Raw genomic sequence first — 17,709 nt, 5'->3', positions numbered from 1 at the left:
GTTGATTGTTAGAAGTAATCATTTTCCTGAATTTAGTTTGCCTTTTCTTAAGATGAAGCCCAGAGTCATAGTCTTTGAGTGCTTTTTCCATAGGACAATCTCCATTCTGTTAGATTCCTAGTTACTAATTATGCACTTTCTACTTCCAGGTCACCTGGCTGCCCCATTTCCACCTCCACTTGCAGGAAGACCAGAGGTTCTGGTGGAGGTGATTGAGTCCAGGATTTTCTGTAGATGTTCTTTTGATGTTCCCCCTACAAACAACTCAGTGGGATTTTACATTGCTTGGTCTAGGCTTTCTTCTCAAGAAGTCAAAGAGGAGCTGAAACAAGAGACCACGGTTCAGGCATTCTCTCTTTTAGAACTTGATGGCATAAATCTCAGACTTGGAGACAGGGTATGTTAATAAACAGTTGGATTTTATTTTCAAGAATGTATTGATTTTCAAACACAATTAAAAAAATAATATCCTAAAAGTAGATTTTATCTACTCCAGAGTATAAAGCACTAGTATTTTTCTTTTTGTTTTTCTTCTTGCAGTTGTGCTAATTTTAGTATAATTGCTGGATGTGTCAGTGATGTTAGTGACTATGAATATCTCATTTTAGTAACTTGCTAATTATTATTGATTAATCCTTACCTATATATCTCTCCTTCAGGTTTTAAAATTATATACATTTATTCTAGAAAAATGTTTTAATTTTTTAAAGATGATATCACTTTTTAAGTACTTTTTAAAACATCCTAAATACAAAGCCTACTATCCTTGATGTTGAGGTTTGAATAAGTGATATTTTATAATGATAGAATTTTTCTCAAATTTCAAGCAAGCTTTTAAATTATTTAGTTATTATATTATCTCTATACACTATCTCTGAAGAATTAAAATTAGGATTTTAAAAATGATAATTTACATGTTTTCTCCAAAATCGAATTGCTTAGTGAATATTTTTTAATTATATCCATAGATACTCTGTCGCGCTTCTGTTTTTTTCTTGGAGAATCCAGATGTACAAAGTATAGCCATTGAAAGCCAAGAATTTTTTGCAGGCATTAAGGTACGTAGCAGTGGGGATGCATCAGAAAGATTATTCTTCTGGAACTATTTTTCCCAAACTATGATCTGTCCATGCTGATTTCTGTACCCCATCACAGACTGAATCAAAATGTTGAGATCCATGAGTTTATATTTGAAGAAAACCTGCAGTGATTCTAATGCACAACACAGTTTGAGGACCCTTTCTAACTAAAGTTGAGATGTACTTTCATTTAAAGAAATAGCTCAAATTAGAATAAAGCAAAAGGTCTATTCCTCTAATTCATTCCATCATGTAATTAAAATTAGCCCAGTAATATTTAGTTATGCACTTTGGAAGACAGATACCAGGACAAGAGGTAGAGTCTCTGACTAGCATAGAATTGACCCAGAGCTCTGAGTTTTAAGGACTGCAAATGTAACTGGGGTTTTTCTTGGGTGCTGGTGAGGCACAGCACCCCTGAGAGAATGCTGTGTGTTCTTCGTCTCCAACTTCTTAGAGAATAAGCTGCGCAAAACCTAAAATGCAATAAAAAAAAAAAAAAAAAAAAAAAAAGAATAAGCAATGGGACCACTGCAGGTGCGCTTATGCTCGTAAAAGTAAATCTCGGACCCAAGAAGTGTTGCAGAAAGTTGATTTTATTTAAGTAGAGAAAAGAGAAGGAAAGGAGAAGAATAGAAAGACTTCCACAAAGATTGTGGAAGGGGATTCCAGAGGGGAAATTCCAGAGGGGAAAGGGAGCTCCCCCAATGTGGGAGGAGATTCCAGAAAGCTGGAAATCCGGTGTGAGTGAAGGAGCAGAGGAATTTTTCCTGGGAGAGATTCCCACCTTCCCAAGTTTCTCTGGCCAATGAAAGGAGTTCATTAGAACTTCCGCTGGAGTGATTGACTTAGTTTCTTCCTGTGCCCGAAAAATTCAAACATAAACCGTTAAATTTCCCAGGTGGAGAGGGATGGGAGAGGGGCATGGTGTAGGGAAATCTTGCCCTTAAAACTATGCCCCATCATGTATTGGGAAAGAGAACACCTTCCCTCTCAAAGACTGAGCTACCTAAACAGAGAAGTACATTTGGTTGTTGCCAGTAGCACCAGAATCCAAGAACTGAAGAGCTGTTCTAGCAGATGAGCAGAAGTGGCAGGGAATTACTACGTGGTGGAAGGAGTACGGGCAATATGAAAAGGTCCAGGCAGGCAAGCCCTGTGGACCTGGAAGGTCTCACCCACAGGACTCGAGTTTGACCTGGACTCATTTCTAGTTCAAGGGCAAGGTAAGATAAATGATAAGGTTGTGAGAATAGGCCTCAGGACCAGGATAAACCGTGTTGATGAATAAAGTCCATGTACACACATTAAGAACCAGGAGAAGAAGTGAGAATTGTGTGACTACAGTGTGAGGGGAAGTAGAGGTCAGTCCTTGGGGACACAGGAACATTTTGTTCTACGTCAGTTAGCACTCAGCAGACAATGTCAGGTGTCAATGGTCAGCACCCCCATCCCCATACTGTTTCTGATTAGGCTAACAGGGAGAATATTCAGTACTCAGATTTTTCTTTTTCTTTTCTTTCTGTTTTTTTTTTTTTTTTTTCTTTCTGAGACAGAGTCCTTATCTATTGCTGACGCGGGAGTGCAGTAGTGCTATCTCTGCTCACTGCAACCTCCACTTCCCGTGTTCAAGCGATTCTCCTGCTTCAGCCTCCTGAGTAGCTGGGACTACAGGGGCACATCACCACTTGGCTAATTTTTTATATTTTTAGTAGAGATGGGGTTTCACTGTGTTGTCCAGGATGGTCTGTATCTCCTGATCTCATGATCCACTCCCCTTGGCCTCCCAAAGTGCTGGGATTACAGGTGTGAGCCACCGCAGCCCGCCAAAACATCTGTTTGAGAGCTAGCCAAGACTTGAGACTGCATGAAAATATTCCTGCCTCAGAAGAGGATTGGCCTGTGAATGAGAATAGGGCCAGACCTGGGTTGCAGCAGTACTCAGGAAATCAGATGCTGAGAAATAGGCTAAGTGTTGAGATATTTCAGGTAACAGTAATTAGATTTATATATTAAAAATACTTAAATTTCTAATTAAGAAGGTGAGTATTAATCCCTAAGAAAAACGAAACTCTTCAGTTTGTATGTCAGCAAACATTAGCATAAAATGGAAGAAAATAGAAATATTTATTTCTCCTTTGCTTTCCGGTGCTTACCACAGAACCGGAATCATTGAGGCAGGCTTGGATATGATTTGCCAAACACGTGTTGGGAACCAAATTGAATCTAAACTCAGAGCAGTGCAGCAACTCCATGTACTCCTGTGTGTGCTGCTTGTATTTTTATGGGTTTGATTTTAAGGGTCCTGCTTAGTTAAAACATTCCAAGGCTTAAGTTAGTACCAGCTATTTAAGCAAAACACGTGCTGTCGGGAAAATACCCTTTCAAAATTATGCCTTAGAAATGTTATATTTTAACATAACTTTTCTACATATTTTCTCATACCAGCTACAGCCTGAATTGAACACTATATCAGAGGATGGCAAAGAATACTACCTGAGGATAGAAAGCACAGTTCCTATTATTTGTTCTGAATTTAGTGAGCTTGATCAAGAATGTAAAATCTCATTAAAACTGAAAACTATTGATCAAGGTAATATACTAACTTCATTTAATCTTATTATTAGATTTCAAACAATAATTTTTTTTTCCTGTAAGAAAAGTCACCGGAGTGTACTCATATAATAAATCATGTTGCATGTTGACATCAAATTTTAGCTCAATCATATTACTAATACTGGGCACAATTGATGATTGCCAAAGCAATTTACATTTCTTTTTGTTGGGCTCAAAGCATACATTAAAAAAAGGAAAAAAACCATAGTGAATAATCTCCTCTTCAACATCATCTTTCTCTTCTCCGTCTTCGTTTTTCTCCTTTGTTTTCTCAGTCTCCTGTTTATTCCTCTGTTTGCTTAGTTTACAGAAATTGAGGGAAACACTCCTCTTTAAGATTTTTCAAATCATCCCCAATGAGGGACATTTGATAAATTACATTAAAAGTTCAAGCTTATGAAATACAGATCTTATAATGCATCCTTCAAGCTTCTCTCCCTAATGGAAGTTTATGTTTGGGATCTTGTGTCTTAAAATTCTTCTATTTCAATTACTAATTATGTGGCTATTGTGATACATGGCCAACTATGTGTTGATGGATAGAGTGAGTAAATCCTCCCACGTAACAAGGTAGAATATGCAAGCACAACCATGAATAGCAGTGACTGGCTTGGTTGTGCTCTTTTTCCCAGTGAGCCTCGGATGCAGAGATCAAAGCAAGTAACAGATACATAAATTAAAATACCACCTTTAAGAGAGATTACAATTTGACATACTACATACATTTTCACCATAAAACATAACATTGTCTTTAGTAAATATACCACTCACAAGGTGTCTGTAGAACTTCATGTCCATATTGTAAATAATTAAATCAGAGAAACAAGAACATAAAAGCCAGGAGAGAGAAATGGTGCATTCAAGAAAAGAGATGGCTGAAGAGGAATTAAGAGAGGTCGTCTCAGGATGGTTGACACTTAACAGGCTCAGACAATACCTACTTATTCATTCAGATTTCAGAAGCCCACAAGCAACACTATATTTTGAATTAGAGCCCAGATACTATACCCTCTCTCAATCTATTTGATACAATTCTACTTCAAGCTACCTCTGAAAAGCATGTTATGCAAATATTACTATAGTTTATGGAGGCAACAGAAAGAAGATGATTGTTATTGATGTTTTCCAAAATCATGTTACATTTCCTTCAGTTACACGTATACTTTAAAATATATTTCCATGCTTTAAATTATTTCAACAAAGCAGGCATTGCTAAAATAATATAATGGCCTAAATATATTTCTACATTTTAGAAGTTTGTGTGCATATTCTTATTCTCTGATAATTTAAAATGGCTTTTTTTTTCTGAAGAAAAAAATCTGGATTTCATTCTGGATACTCCTCATCTTGTCATCTTTAAGTAGAGTAGCATTAAATCTTTGCTTTCATAGGGAACCAGTTGGTGTCTGAGTGTATTTCTAAACAGACTATGTTGCTATTCACAGGTTTAAAGAGAACAACCCACAACCCATCATGTATTGTCTTGGGGAATTGATGTTATGGGTTATATCTAATCTAGAAATATTCTCTATTTCCCTTTGGAAGTTGGTTTACAGTCTGAATGTTTCTGTTGTTTTTTATGTCCATGGGAAAAGTATATATTTATAAAAAATAGCTCAGTGTGCCTATATTTGATTAATATAATTTCATACCTAAAATATCTGTATGGGAAAAAAGAAGATAGAATTTTTTTTGACAACTTTTTTTCATTTTTGATTTTTAGGAGGACTTTGGAACCATTAATTAGATATGATAGGGTATTTCCTCTGTGGCCAATTTTGGGGGCAAATCTGTTCTTTATGTTTAGTTATGTAATTTTTTAGAGTTCCTTTCTCTTTTTTTGTTATCATTTCCTTTCCAAATTATTTTTTATTTTTTGTTATTGAAGTGAGGGAGCATCTCAAGGTTGTGAATATACTGGGACATTTGGGAGGTGAGAAAAGATAGCTTGTTGCTGTTGTGAGATCATCTTCATTTGTTTTGATTTTTCTCTCTTTTTTTGAGATGATAAACCCTTTATCAATAATTAAAAGCCATTGGTACTATTCAATAATGGATGGAACGTGAATACCTATGCTAAGAAATATTACAGAAGTATCTGGGCCCAAGGTACAAATCTCAGACAAAAAAAAACCATATTAGTGTATGTTGTATGTAAAATGGTGACATGTGCTATGTAATATGTAAAAGAAAAATTCTGTAGATTCAATAGCTTTGGGTTAATTTAAACAACATTTGCCACCATATATTTTAAGAAAGAGAACATAATTTGAGAATAATCTTACAATTTAGTATTTCATGTTAATTAATTTGTTATATGCTTGGTGAGTCTATTCCCTTGGAAAATTTTAAATCTATTTTTTCATTAAATAGGTAAAGAGCACCTAGGCTTAAATTTGGCCCTGTCTTCCTGTCATATGGACCTTCACCAGACATCTTCCTGTGCTAATGGAACCTGTAGCCATACTTTTGTGTACTACACTGCTGTCACAGATTTCTCTCGAGATGGAGATAGAGTTACAAGCATTGTAGTGCAACCAATAGTTAATGAGGATTTCCTGTGGAACAGCTACACCCCAGACAGCATCCAGGTTGACAAATCACAAAGATATTACTGCAATTGAAGCTTTAAAAAGAAATGTGTATTTTATCATTATGTCTCACAAACTTTTTATGTAAAAAAATTTTTGGTAAATAAGTTTTTAAATTCATTTTCAATAATTATGATAAAACAATAATTAATTAAAAATTTGTTGAGATTGCTAAGCAATTTTTAAATATATAACTAAATATAATTAATGGTAATATTTACCAAAAATATCTTTGCTTTTAAGATCAGAGTAAAGGATGTCCCAACTGCTTACTGCTATTCATTTACTGACCCACATATAATTACATTTGATGGCAGGTAATTTTCTGAAAGTTTTTTCTTTTAGTACTTTTGTTTGCTTTGATTTTATTGTTTTATTTTAAACAGCATATTGTTTTATAATTTTTTAGTTCTCATCACTGAAATTAGACAGAAAGGCATTACTGGCTTGTTTCAAGAGAATAGTTTATGTAGAATTTCTTGGCCTTAAAATCTAGTTCTTAGTAAAAAACATGATTCATTGCAAGGTCAAACTTTTAAAAATAAAGATTATTACAAATGCAGACATTTTTTTCCTTGACCCATTTTAAATTTTTAATAATGATTAAATTATTTGCTCTAAAGATGTTTAGAACATTTACATATGAGAATAAAACAATCTTTAAATTTATGCAAAATGATTAAACATATTAGAATTATTTTTAAAAGTAATTACTTCCAAGTCTTGACAAGAATACTCAGGAAACATCTATTATAACTATTACAGATACCTGGATATTTGCCTCTGGAATTTAAAATGAGCAAAAGACCAAAAAATAATCTAAGCTATTTTGTTATTAATATCTACATAGAAGGTTTAAACTCAGTTACATTATCCCGGGAGATTCATGATTCTGAGATGTCCTTAAGGAAAGTGATAAGAATGTCTTAGTGTTGCATCAACTCTTTTCATAATGCAAGATGGTTTGTGGTTTGATGGTTTGATGGTTTTTTAAAAAATTGTAATATGATCATTGTCAGTAAAATTATTTGACATGTAGAAAATGTTCTATAAAAAAATTATACTCCAATGGTGTCAACAGGTGTTAAGAACCTGCAGGAACTGACCTCAGGTGCAAGAATCCTTTATGGTTACAACTAAAGGCTTAGATGTTTTGGTGGAAAAACCTTGAGAAAGCACAGTAGTGATGAATTTAATCTGATAACTCAACAAGATTAATTATGCAACAACTAGGTGAAAAGCCAAGTTCTAAGTACTGGGGGCATGGCAGTGAACAAAACAAACACTCTTTACCCATGTGGAGCTGGCTTTTGAAAAGATGAATAGAGATATAAACACATTTAATAAGTAAAATATAAAAGGTATCTGAGGAAGATACTTGCTGTTTAGAACACTAACTTGGGTGGAAAGGGAAGGCTGAAAAGAGAGGCTGCAATTTATATTAGGGTAGCTACAAAAAGCCATTTGGTGAGAGTGCCATTTAACAAGTATGTAAAGCTGAAGGAGATAGCCACATTTGTACACTTAGTGGGAGAAGACCATTCAGTCAGCCTGCCCTGCTCAAGGAGAGCAGCTTGACTGGAGTGGTGAAAGGGAAGAAAGGAGTAGTGGAAGAGATTGAGGTGTTTATGGCAACTTTGTTTCCTTCAGTGTATTAAAAAAAAAATGCTCATCATACAGAAAGCTGTTGCAAATAAGTAACATACTGTTGTGATAATTTACATGATTTTTAACGCAGTTGTCTTTTGTTAATGATAGGGTATATGATCATTTCAAGACTGGAACGTTTGTGCTTTATAAGAGTACATCACGTGATTTTGAAGTCCACGTACGTCAATGGGACTGCGGAAGCCTTCACTACCCAGTGTCATGTAATTGTGGATTTGTTGCCCAAGAAGGAGGTGATATCGTTACTTTTGATATGTGCAGTGGTCAGCTACATGAATCACAACCATATGTACTCGTAAAAAGCCAAGATGTAACCAGGAATATCAAGATAAGTGAATCTTACTTAGGAAGAAAAGTCACAGTATGTATGATTCTTTAACATTAGAAGTATTTTTCCTTTTTCTCCTTTCAGATATATATCTATTCATCTCTATTAAATTAGGAGCTATTCTTTTTCAATATTAGTTTCTTTAACAAAATAGCATTTATATTAACTATCATCTTAGAAGGAATACATCCCCCACCACCACACACAAATAGACACAATATAATTAAAATCATGTAAAATTTAAACTGCCTTATTTAAGATTTCAGTATGACAACTTGGTGGATTATTCACCAAAATTATTTTTGACAATGTGTAATAAATAGTATATTTGACAGAGATGATAGACATAATTAAGAATAAATATTTAGGAATAATCAATCAGTTTTTGAAATGAATACGGTGTGGTACTACCTCAGGAATGGGCTGGAAGATAAGTGTAATAGAATATGGAGTCAGGAAACAAACCTAAGATTATATATTCACATATATCTATTTATATATGTATTTACATATATATATATATATATATATATATATATATATATATATATGTTTTTGAGACAGAGTTTCGCTCTTGTTGCCCAGGATGGAGTGCAATGGCATGATCTTGACTCACTGCCACCTTTACCTCCCAGATTCAAGTGGTTCTTCTGCCTCAGCCTCCCAAGTAGCTGGGATTAGAGGCATGCGTCAACACGCCTGACTAACTGTGTATTTTTAGTAGAGATGGGGTTTCTCCATGTTGGTCAGGCTGGTGTTGAACTCTGATCTCGGGTGATTCACCTGCCTCAGAATCCCAAATTGCTGGGATTACAGGTGTGAGCCAACATACTAATATTTTTTAATTCTTTTTTCTTTATTCCTGCAAACTAATTTTTTCTAAAGATGACCTTTCATGTCTGTGAGTAAGCTATTTGTATTTTCAGGTCATGGCCACCTTCCACACACCTTTTAAACAAGTATAATTCCAAGTATATCAAGTTTAAATTTAAATAAAGTACTAAAAATTTAAGTGTATATTTGTATAATATTTATTGATATAAATAATCATTTTTGAAAATAACATTATGTATTTGAATTTCATCACTGAAAACCAAAATGCAAATCAAAAATTGGGAAAATATTTGCTACCCATAAAATGTAGGTCAGATAAAAAACACTCATGTATCACAAATGTATTATCAGCACTCCAATTAAAATGAACAAATAATATAAAAAGCCTTTTCACAAAAGAAATAAAACAATATGTTCAAAATTACAAAATAAAACAACAAAAATATGAAAACTTTAGCCTCATTAGCAGTCAGATAGATAAATACATGAAGATCGAACATCTCTCATACAATAACAGCAAGAGTAGAGATAGTACATTTAGAAACAGTCTTTCCTGGGAACACATATAACCTGCACCTATGTGTGCTATTTTGCCGTTAAATTTTACTTTTGAAAACTCATTGTAAAAAATAGTTTAGGATGTGCATACCCCCAAAATGTTTATTGTATCTTTCCTAGTAAGAGGAAAAAGTTACAATTAGTGACCAATAAACATGTTTAATATAATAGAACACTTTGTAGTCAGGAAAATGATGGAGTAGGTGTGTGTGTTTATTGACAGGCAAATATACGCCTGAAATGTAAAACAGGTTTTGAAGAATTTGTACCAAGATCTTAATATTAGCTACCTTAAGTTGGCTTGGAATGTAAAATTGTTTGTTTTTAAAATACTTTAATGCAAGTAACACATGCCATTTTTGTAAAAAGGAAAAAATATCTATTTTTAAATTTTAAGAAATTTAAAAAGGAAAAAAACAACTAGAATAACAAAGACAGTAGTGTATCTTCAGTGATTTTTAAAAGAGATAGGTTCTCCACATACAAAGTACATCAAAGTAGCTGGTCTGGAAGAGGTAATTCCTGTGATGGGAGAGGTGGTTCACAGTTAGATTACACAGGCTATTTGGGTCATTGAGCACACTCTCCTTGCTCAGATTGCCAGCTCCGCAAGCTACCTTCTAGTTATAATTGAGTTTCTGATTCTGTTTGCCTACTGGCAGCATAAGAATGCTAATTAGCCATAGAAATATGTACTCCTCTGAAATTATATTCATCTGTATAAATTAATTACTTGGCAATCTAATTCTGTATTAAATAATTATCAGAAACATTACTTGGTAAATATCCTCCTCAAGATTTGTAATGGTATTAATTGTATAAATGATCTAATTTTAGTTTTAATTATTTAAAGAAAGAGGTTGCAAGCAATATATTTCAATAAAAAGATCAGTATGGTTATCAAATTTCAGGTTAGCAAAATGCAAAAACCCGTTATTTTGACATAGAACATTAAGAGGAAAGTTGTAGCCAGAAAAATCAGTATTTTAGTCTCTTTTTATATTGAAGAAATAACTAGTTCTTATTTTTTATATCATAGATTTTTCTTAATCCAGATTGAATATTTCTTCAACGTCTTTTATTTCTGTACTGTGCATTTCTGTATTTCAGATCTGGTTTTCTTCTGGGGCATTCATCCGTGCCGATCTTAGTGAATGGGGCATGAGTCTAACGCTCAGAGCCCCTGGTGTAGATTACAGAAACACTCTGGGACTTTGTGGAACTTTTGATGAAAACCCAGAGAATGATTTCCATGACAAAAATGGGATCCAAATTGATGAAAAATTTAACAAATATGTTGCTTTTATTAATGAATGGAGGTAAGACACTATTTTTCCACTTGTGATTGTATTAATATTAGACTTAAAATGGGTTTGACTCAACACCTTGCTTTTTTGCAACACGTATTAGGAAAAAATGTTTATGAACAAATTACTATTCTTTCCTGTTTTCCGTCTGGAAGGATTTTACCAGGAAAAAGCATGTTTGACATACCGCCAATTTCTATGACGTCACCTGAAAAGCCATCCTATTGTAGCTGTTCGTTGGACACTGCTTCACTGTATCCGTCTTCTGATGATCTGGACAGTGTTTCTCAATCAGAAATTGCTTCGGGTTGCAAAGACCTCAATCATGTCAGGTTATCTTCTTTGATACCAGAACTAGATATCACCTCTGAATATATTAATTCAGACACACTTGTTGGAGAGACGAACAAGTATACATCTCAAGAAGAATATAATTTAAATTTCTTTCCCCAAGGAAAAAAACATATAAACCTCACCAAACTAGACTTAAATGTACAAAAACATCCTGGAAATGAGAAACAAGATACACTAAAATATTTGGACAATAAGAGATATACAGAAGGTCAAGAAAGCCAGAGCCAAGAAATGAGGTGGAATCAACCAAACAGACGGAAACGACAGAACTTTTATCAGTTTCTTCCTTTGTTTGCTTTCCTGAGTCTCAGCCAAACGGATCTGGAAGAACTTACTTACTTTTTCCCAGAGGACCATGCTGAGGATGTACAGCAAGAGTTTGTCCCCTCCTGGCCCACACCCTCTGGCCTCACTGAATACAGCACCTTGAACCTCTGTCAGCAGACTCTTGCCAACTCCAGCATAGGAAGACTCTGTGTTGCTTTTCTTGGCAAGAGACTAGACAGTGTTATAGATATGTGTGTAAAGGACATTCTGTTAAAAGATGATCTTAGCTGGGCAGAAGCAGGTGTGGCCCTGTTAGAAAATGAATGTGAAAAGAGGATTGTGGAGGAGGGAAAATATAACACAGAACAGTATGGCACGTCAATTGAAGACATTCTCTTAGTATTAAAATGCCCCAATTTATGCAGCGGCAACGGGCAGTGTATGGAATGGGGGTGTGTGTGTTCCCCAAACTTTAGTTCTTATGATTGCAGTGATTCTGAAGGTAAGCAAATACTAAGTTTGACATTGCATATGACATTTGATTATAAAAAGTCTTAAATCTTTATTTTACCCTCAGTATATTAACAGTGTTTACTCAGATTTTATATTATTCCAAATCATATTAATTCATACACTACTAATTTTCCAATGGCATCTCATCTTATTTGGAATAAAAGCCGAAGTTACTTATTACAGCTCAGAAGGCACAGTGTGATCTGGCACACAGTGTCCCTCTAAACTCGTTCCCTGCTACTGTCACCCTGTCGTTTCCACTCCAGCCCCTTTGGTCTCTAAGCTGTCCCTTGAAAATGCCAAGTTCATTTGACCTCAGGGCCTTTGCACACAACTGTGCCCTCTACATGTAAAGAATCATTATTTTCTCAGAACTCAAATTTAGTATTTTTAAAGCACTGAGTTTATATTGTTTTGCTAGTTACGCTAATTTGCTTAAAACTCTTTTTCTCTAATGCATCTATCTATAGAGTACAAGCTGTTTTGTCTTAATATGTTAGACAAATAAACTGTAAAAGGTTTGGTTTTTTTTTAAATAAGTAAATCAGTAACTCCTGATTTTCCCTCTCAATATTACCATCTTGCCCTATTCCACGTACAACCTTTTCCTTCTTAGTAAATGCAATCTTCATTCCTATTATTCACATTAAAAACTTGTAGTCATTTTTTAATCTCCTTTTCCTTCATGCCTCAAGTTTAATTCATTAGCAGCAAATCCAGCTTCAGCTTAAAAGCATTTCATTTCTTTCCTTGCTACAACCGTAGTCCAGGCCACCATTATTTTCCCCGGATCATCATAGATTCTCCCAAAACTTATTTTCTGTGTAGCAGCAGCCAAAGTGACCCCACTGAAATGTGAGTGAGATCATATTGCTTCTGTGTTTACATAGCTCAAATGGTTCTTCATCTCCTTTTGAGTAAGGTTCACAGTCCCTACCATGGCTTAGAAGACCCTAAGTGGTCTGAAGTTTCTTTCCCACTGAATTCATCTAGAGCTCGTCACCCACACTGGCAGCTGTGCTGTTCCTCAGAGGAGCCAGGCCTGCTCCCACCCCAGGGCCTGTGGCATATTCTACTCCCTCTCACCAGAGCATTCTCCCACCACAGATCTTTATGACTGACTGACTTTATTTCTCTGTTCAAATGTCATATTATCAGAAGATCTTCTGTGGTCATTCAAAAGAGAGTTGTTTTTCTCACACAATTCCATGGTCTTAATCTCCCTTAAAATATAGTTAATATACTTTTTTTATATTCCTGAAAATAATTATGTACTCTATTTTATACTTATCTTTTTATTCATTTGTTTTTTATCCTCCCATGCTAGGATGTAAATTACGTGACGGCAGAAACTTTGTTTTGTTCATTACTACATCACTAGTGCCTAGAATAACAACAGATAAATAAAAATTGTGAAACATTTGTTGAATTGGTAAAAGTATGAACTGAAGTAACCCATGGTTTTAAAAAATTTTCATCACGATTTTTAGGGTTCTGAATTACACATGATTTTCTACCCTACTGCTAGTAAAGTTGTATTCACTTAGGTTTTCCCAGTACTTAGGCAAAAGGTTTAATAACTTTTACACACTGCTTATATCCATTTTGACAGGTAGATGTTACTGATACAGATGACGTTTTGAAATTTTAATACATTGTATTACCAACTACTGTATTTTATTATAGAAGCGTTTTTTCTATAACCCAGCTATATGGCTCAGTTGTTCATATGGCAAAACCAAAATGTACTTTACTGTAGTGGTAATTTCATAATACTTGTCCTTAATTGATATTAAATATTATTAAACATTAGTGAAGCTGTGTATTTAGGACTGGTAGTGTCTGTAATATATTATTACTGACTTGATGGTAGTACCTCTTCTAATACCAGATTACTCTTAATATTTAATGGATTAATTAGTGTAAATAACATTTTAGGTATACTTTAAAATATTATTTTCCATATGCTTTTAATTTGGGGCTTTGAAACAATTAGTTTTTTTTCTGAAATTAAAGAAATTATATAATATTTGTTATATATATTTTCCAAAGACAAACCTCCTGAAATTACAGAGCTTGGGAATGCTGGATTCTGTGATGTTCAAAAGTATGATTGTATGATGGTGAGAGTCTTTGGAAAAGGCTTCAAAGAATTACCTTCAACTAAATGTGAAGTTACTAAGCTACAGGTATGTAGACAGAGCTGAGATACTCAGATTAATATTATCTTGGATTAGTATGGTCTATCAATTAGCAACATAAATCCAAAAGATGATATATCCACAGAGAGCTGAACAGGACAATGAGTAAGTTACATAATGTTGATGCTTCTTTGTTAACTTTATTAAAATATCTTATAAACATTTTATTGAAGTATCAGGTCATTGTTTTCACTTATGTTAAAAAGCTAAAAGAATATCAAGGTTGATTTATGTCAGCCTCTGTATTTCTTGAAATATGAAAACATAAAGAATAGAGATTGTTTTTAGCTAAGACATCCTGCATAAACTAGATGTGAACATTTCTCTTTTACAAACCAAAAAATGAGAACTGATTGTATTTATTCTTTATATGCTTTTACTATGGGTTTTAGACAGAAAATAACCACCTCCAAAAAAATTAGTATTTATCTTAAGGCCACAGAAACAGATATGATCAGTTTGAACATTAGTATATCAAATTATATCTTAGTTTTGATTATTATTTAAATGGTCTTCCTTGTCTCCATTCAAATGGAAATTTTATTTTAAGGATAACTCTAAATTTCAAAAGTATATGTCAGTAAGTAGAGAGCTTAAAATGGCAAATCATATTTTAATATTCTTCTTAATTTTTCTCTAAATTGAAGCCAAATGTGTTTCTGAAATTGAGAATTTACAGGAGGAAATAGATTTCTTTGTGTCTTTATCAAATAGTTAAACACAAGTATGCTGACTTCAGGATTTTATGGGTAGAGCCTTTCTCAATAAGCCATGAAATATTTTAATCCCAATGAAGTAATAAGACATAATAGAAAGGTACATGTAAGTAATTTTAATATCACATAAGAGACTAGACATTATATTAGTCTTGGCAGAATAAATCATATGACATCACATGAAAATTAAGTGATTTGTCAGGAGAAAATTTTTTAGATTTATACTCTTTTGAAAAGCACATCTTGTACTTACTTTCAGATGCATTATTTGTTGTGATTTACTCTCATGCTTCCTCTCACTTCCTCCAAACTTGTGATAAATACAGAGTAAAATCTGGAATCCTCTAACACACTGTACAGAACTGTATTCATCCATTTTCACAGTTTTATAAAGTTACTACCTGAAACTGGGTAATTTATAAAGAAAATAGGTCTAATTGGCTCACAGTTCCGCATGGCTAGGAAGACCCCAGGAAACATACAATCATGGCAGAAGGCAGAGGCAGGCACCTTCTTCGCAAGGCAGCAGGTGAGAGCGAGCTAAGAGGGAAACTGCCACTTTTAAACTATCAAGATCTTGTGAGAGTTCCCTTACTATCATGAGAGCAGCACGGAGGAAACTGTCTTCATGATCCAGTCAACTCCCACTACATCCCTCCCTCCATCCATGGAGATAACAATTCGAGATGAGATTTGGGTGGGGACACAGAGCTAAACCATATCAAGAAGCGTAGAAAGAAATATATTGACTTGCCAAAACCAAATCTAGAATACATATCCGTCTTTATTTTACATTATCCTGAAGTTAAGTCTGTCTCTCCTAGCACCAGTATTGCCAGTGCTGAGTTTTAAAGACTTTTCTAGCCTTTGAGTCATATCTTCAGTCAAGACTCTTTAATGTGCCACCATTTTATGAACCCCAACGCCACCAACACGGGCCCTGCTCAAAGCCTTGCATTCACTTTGTATGGACTATGCTTGCCCTGGCATCAACATGAGTCTATACCTGCTAAACTTTTTAGGTTAAATTTCAGTTCCCCTTGAAAATTGGGTTACTCTTCAAAATCTAGCATTTTGGAAATCGGATCATGCAAAATCCTTAATGACTTCCCATTTTATGAAGTAATTTTTAAAAACTTTTATTTTGGAATAACTTGAGACTCACAGAAAAATTGTAAAAATAATGCAGTTTCCAATAATTCTTCACCCAGTTTCTCTTGTTAATATTTATAAACCATATCCATAAAACAATTATTTAAACCAGAAAATTCACCTTGATACAATACTATGAACTAATTTACAGACCTTGTTCAAAATCTGCCAGCTGTCCAACTAATAATGGCCCTTTTTCTGATTCAGGATCCAATCTAAGATTTTGTATTGCATTTTGTTGTCATATTCCTTCAGTCTTGTGATACTGCTCCATCTTTCTTTATCTTTTGCACGCTTGATTCTTTTGAAGAGCACTGGTCAGTTATTTTGTGTAATGTTCCTTTTCTTATGGTGAGATTGAGGTCATAACATGTTGTACAATTCTTAGTGCATACCTTCATGATACAATGTATCTCATCACTAGCAATGTAAATTTTGATCACTTAAGGGGTTTTTGCCATGTATCTTCACTGTAAGCTTCCTGTTTTTCCCATTGTAAATAATAAATATGTTGTGGGGAGACACTTTTAGATTGTGGAAATATATGATAGCTCCTCAGACTACTTTTTCCTAATTTTAGTATCCAACTATAATTTTTGCATGTAGCAATTATTACTTTGGTATTTACCAGTGGTGATTTTCTATTTCCATCATTTCTTCTACATGTATTATTTGTAATTCTACTGGAAGAAAGAGCTGTTCCTTGTTTCCGATTTATTTATTCATTTGTTTACTCATGCCAGTATAGACTAATAGAAACTTATTTCATGAATTATAATTCAATGTTTCCATTCTTTATTTGGCTGCTTAAATTATTCCAGCTTTGACCATTGGGAGCCATTACAAATTGGTTTTCATGTCCTTTTAACTTCCTTCCATATTTTTTGAACAATTTCTTGCTTTCTGGCATCATATAATATTCCAGACTCATATTTTTTTCTATTCTAACTCTAAAGTCAACCATTTCTCTAAAGAATCTAGTTTTATTTATATCAAAGAGGGTCATTTAAAGTCCAAGACTTGGGTGCAAGGTGTGCTTCTTGTTACAGGGTAGTTACTGCTTCTTGACCCTTTTAATGGCTACAGTTAGAAAATCTATATATGTACACTCATACACACACATAGCAATCTACCTATCCATATGTTTAGCTATCTATCATCTCTGTGAGTTGATGCTGATACTCCTGATTTCATTGCAGTACCATAAGGTTCACTGTAGCCTTCTCCTTTCCCTTTTCTTTACAAGTAAAAATTGGCTCTCATCATCCACAATCTATTTACTTAGTTTCTCAATATAAGTGTATGTGTAGATCGGTTTCAGAAATTCCAATCCTTTCCTCTGTGAACAACAAATTTATGACACAAGGTCATAAAATATAAGCAAATACTACTTTCCAAAGTGACTTAGATTAACTATTTTCTTTTCTACTCAGTTTAGAGTGGCTATCTGTTTTATGTATGATACAATTAGGTTTTTAAAACATTTGTATTCCCTTTTTACTTTCTTCCATACTTTGGTTGATTT

General features: G+C 34.1%; 1 protein-coding gene across 4 annotated transcripts in view; it reads left to right on the top strand.

The window, feature by feature from the left end:
- The window catches only part of VWDE (von Willebrand factor D and EGF domains), an 80,559-nt gene that overhangs the window by 26,946 nt on the left and 35,904 nt on the right, over nucleotides 1–17,709 (top strand). For 3 of the 4 annotated variants that reach the window (XM_074379527.1, XM_074379526.1, XM_074379529.1), the window contains 9 exons: nucleotides 150–397; nucleotides 969–1,058; nucleotides 3,528–3,672; nucleotides 6,069–6,286; nucleotides 6,530–6,603; nucleotides 8,045–8,315; nucleotides 10,785–10,993; nucleotides 11,137–12,104; nucleotides 14,168–14,304. In XM_074379527.1, coding sequence (XP_074235628.1) covers nucleotides 150–397; nucleotides 969–1,058; nucleotides 3,528–3,672; nucleotides 6,069–6,286; nucleotides 6,530–6,603; nucleotides 8,045–8,315; nucleotides 10,785–10,993; nucleotides 11,137–12,104; nucleotides 14,168–14,304 — 2,360 coding nt within the window. The remainder of the gene's footprint in view (nucleotides 1–149; nucleotides 398–968; nucleotides 1,059–3,527; nucleotides 3,673–6,068; nucleotides 6,287–6,529; nucleotides 6,604–8,044; nucleotides 8,316–10,784; nucleotides 10,994–11,136; nucleotides 12,105–14,167; nucleotides 14,305–17,709) is intronic. The other variant, XM_074379528.1, reaches the window with a different exon arrangement.

This window comes from Saimiri boliviensis, chromosome 10 (assembly GCF_048565385.1).
Source record: "Saimiri boliviensis isolate mSaiBol1 chromosome 10, mSaiBol1.pri, whole genome shotgun sequence".
NCBI classification, from domain to species: Eukaryota; Metazoa; Chordata; class Mammalia; order Primates; family Cebidae; genus Saimiri; species Saimiri boliviensis.
This window is presented reverse-complemented; position numbering and strand designations above follow the sequence as displayed.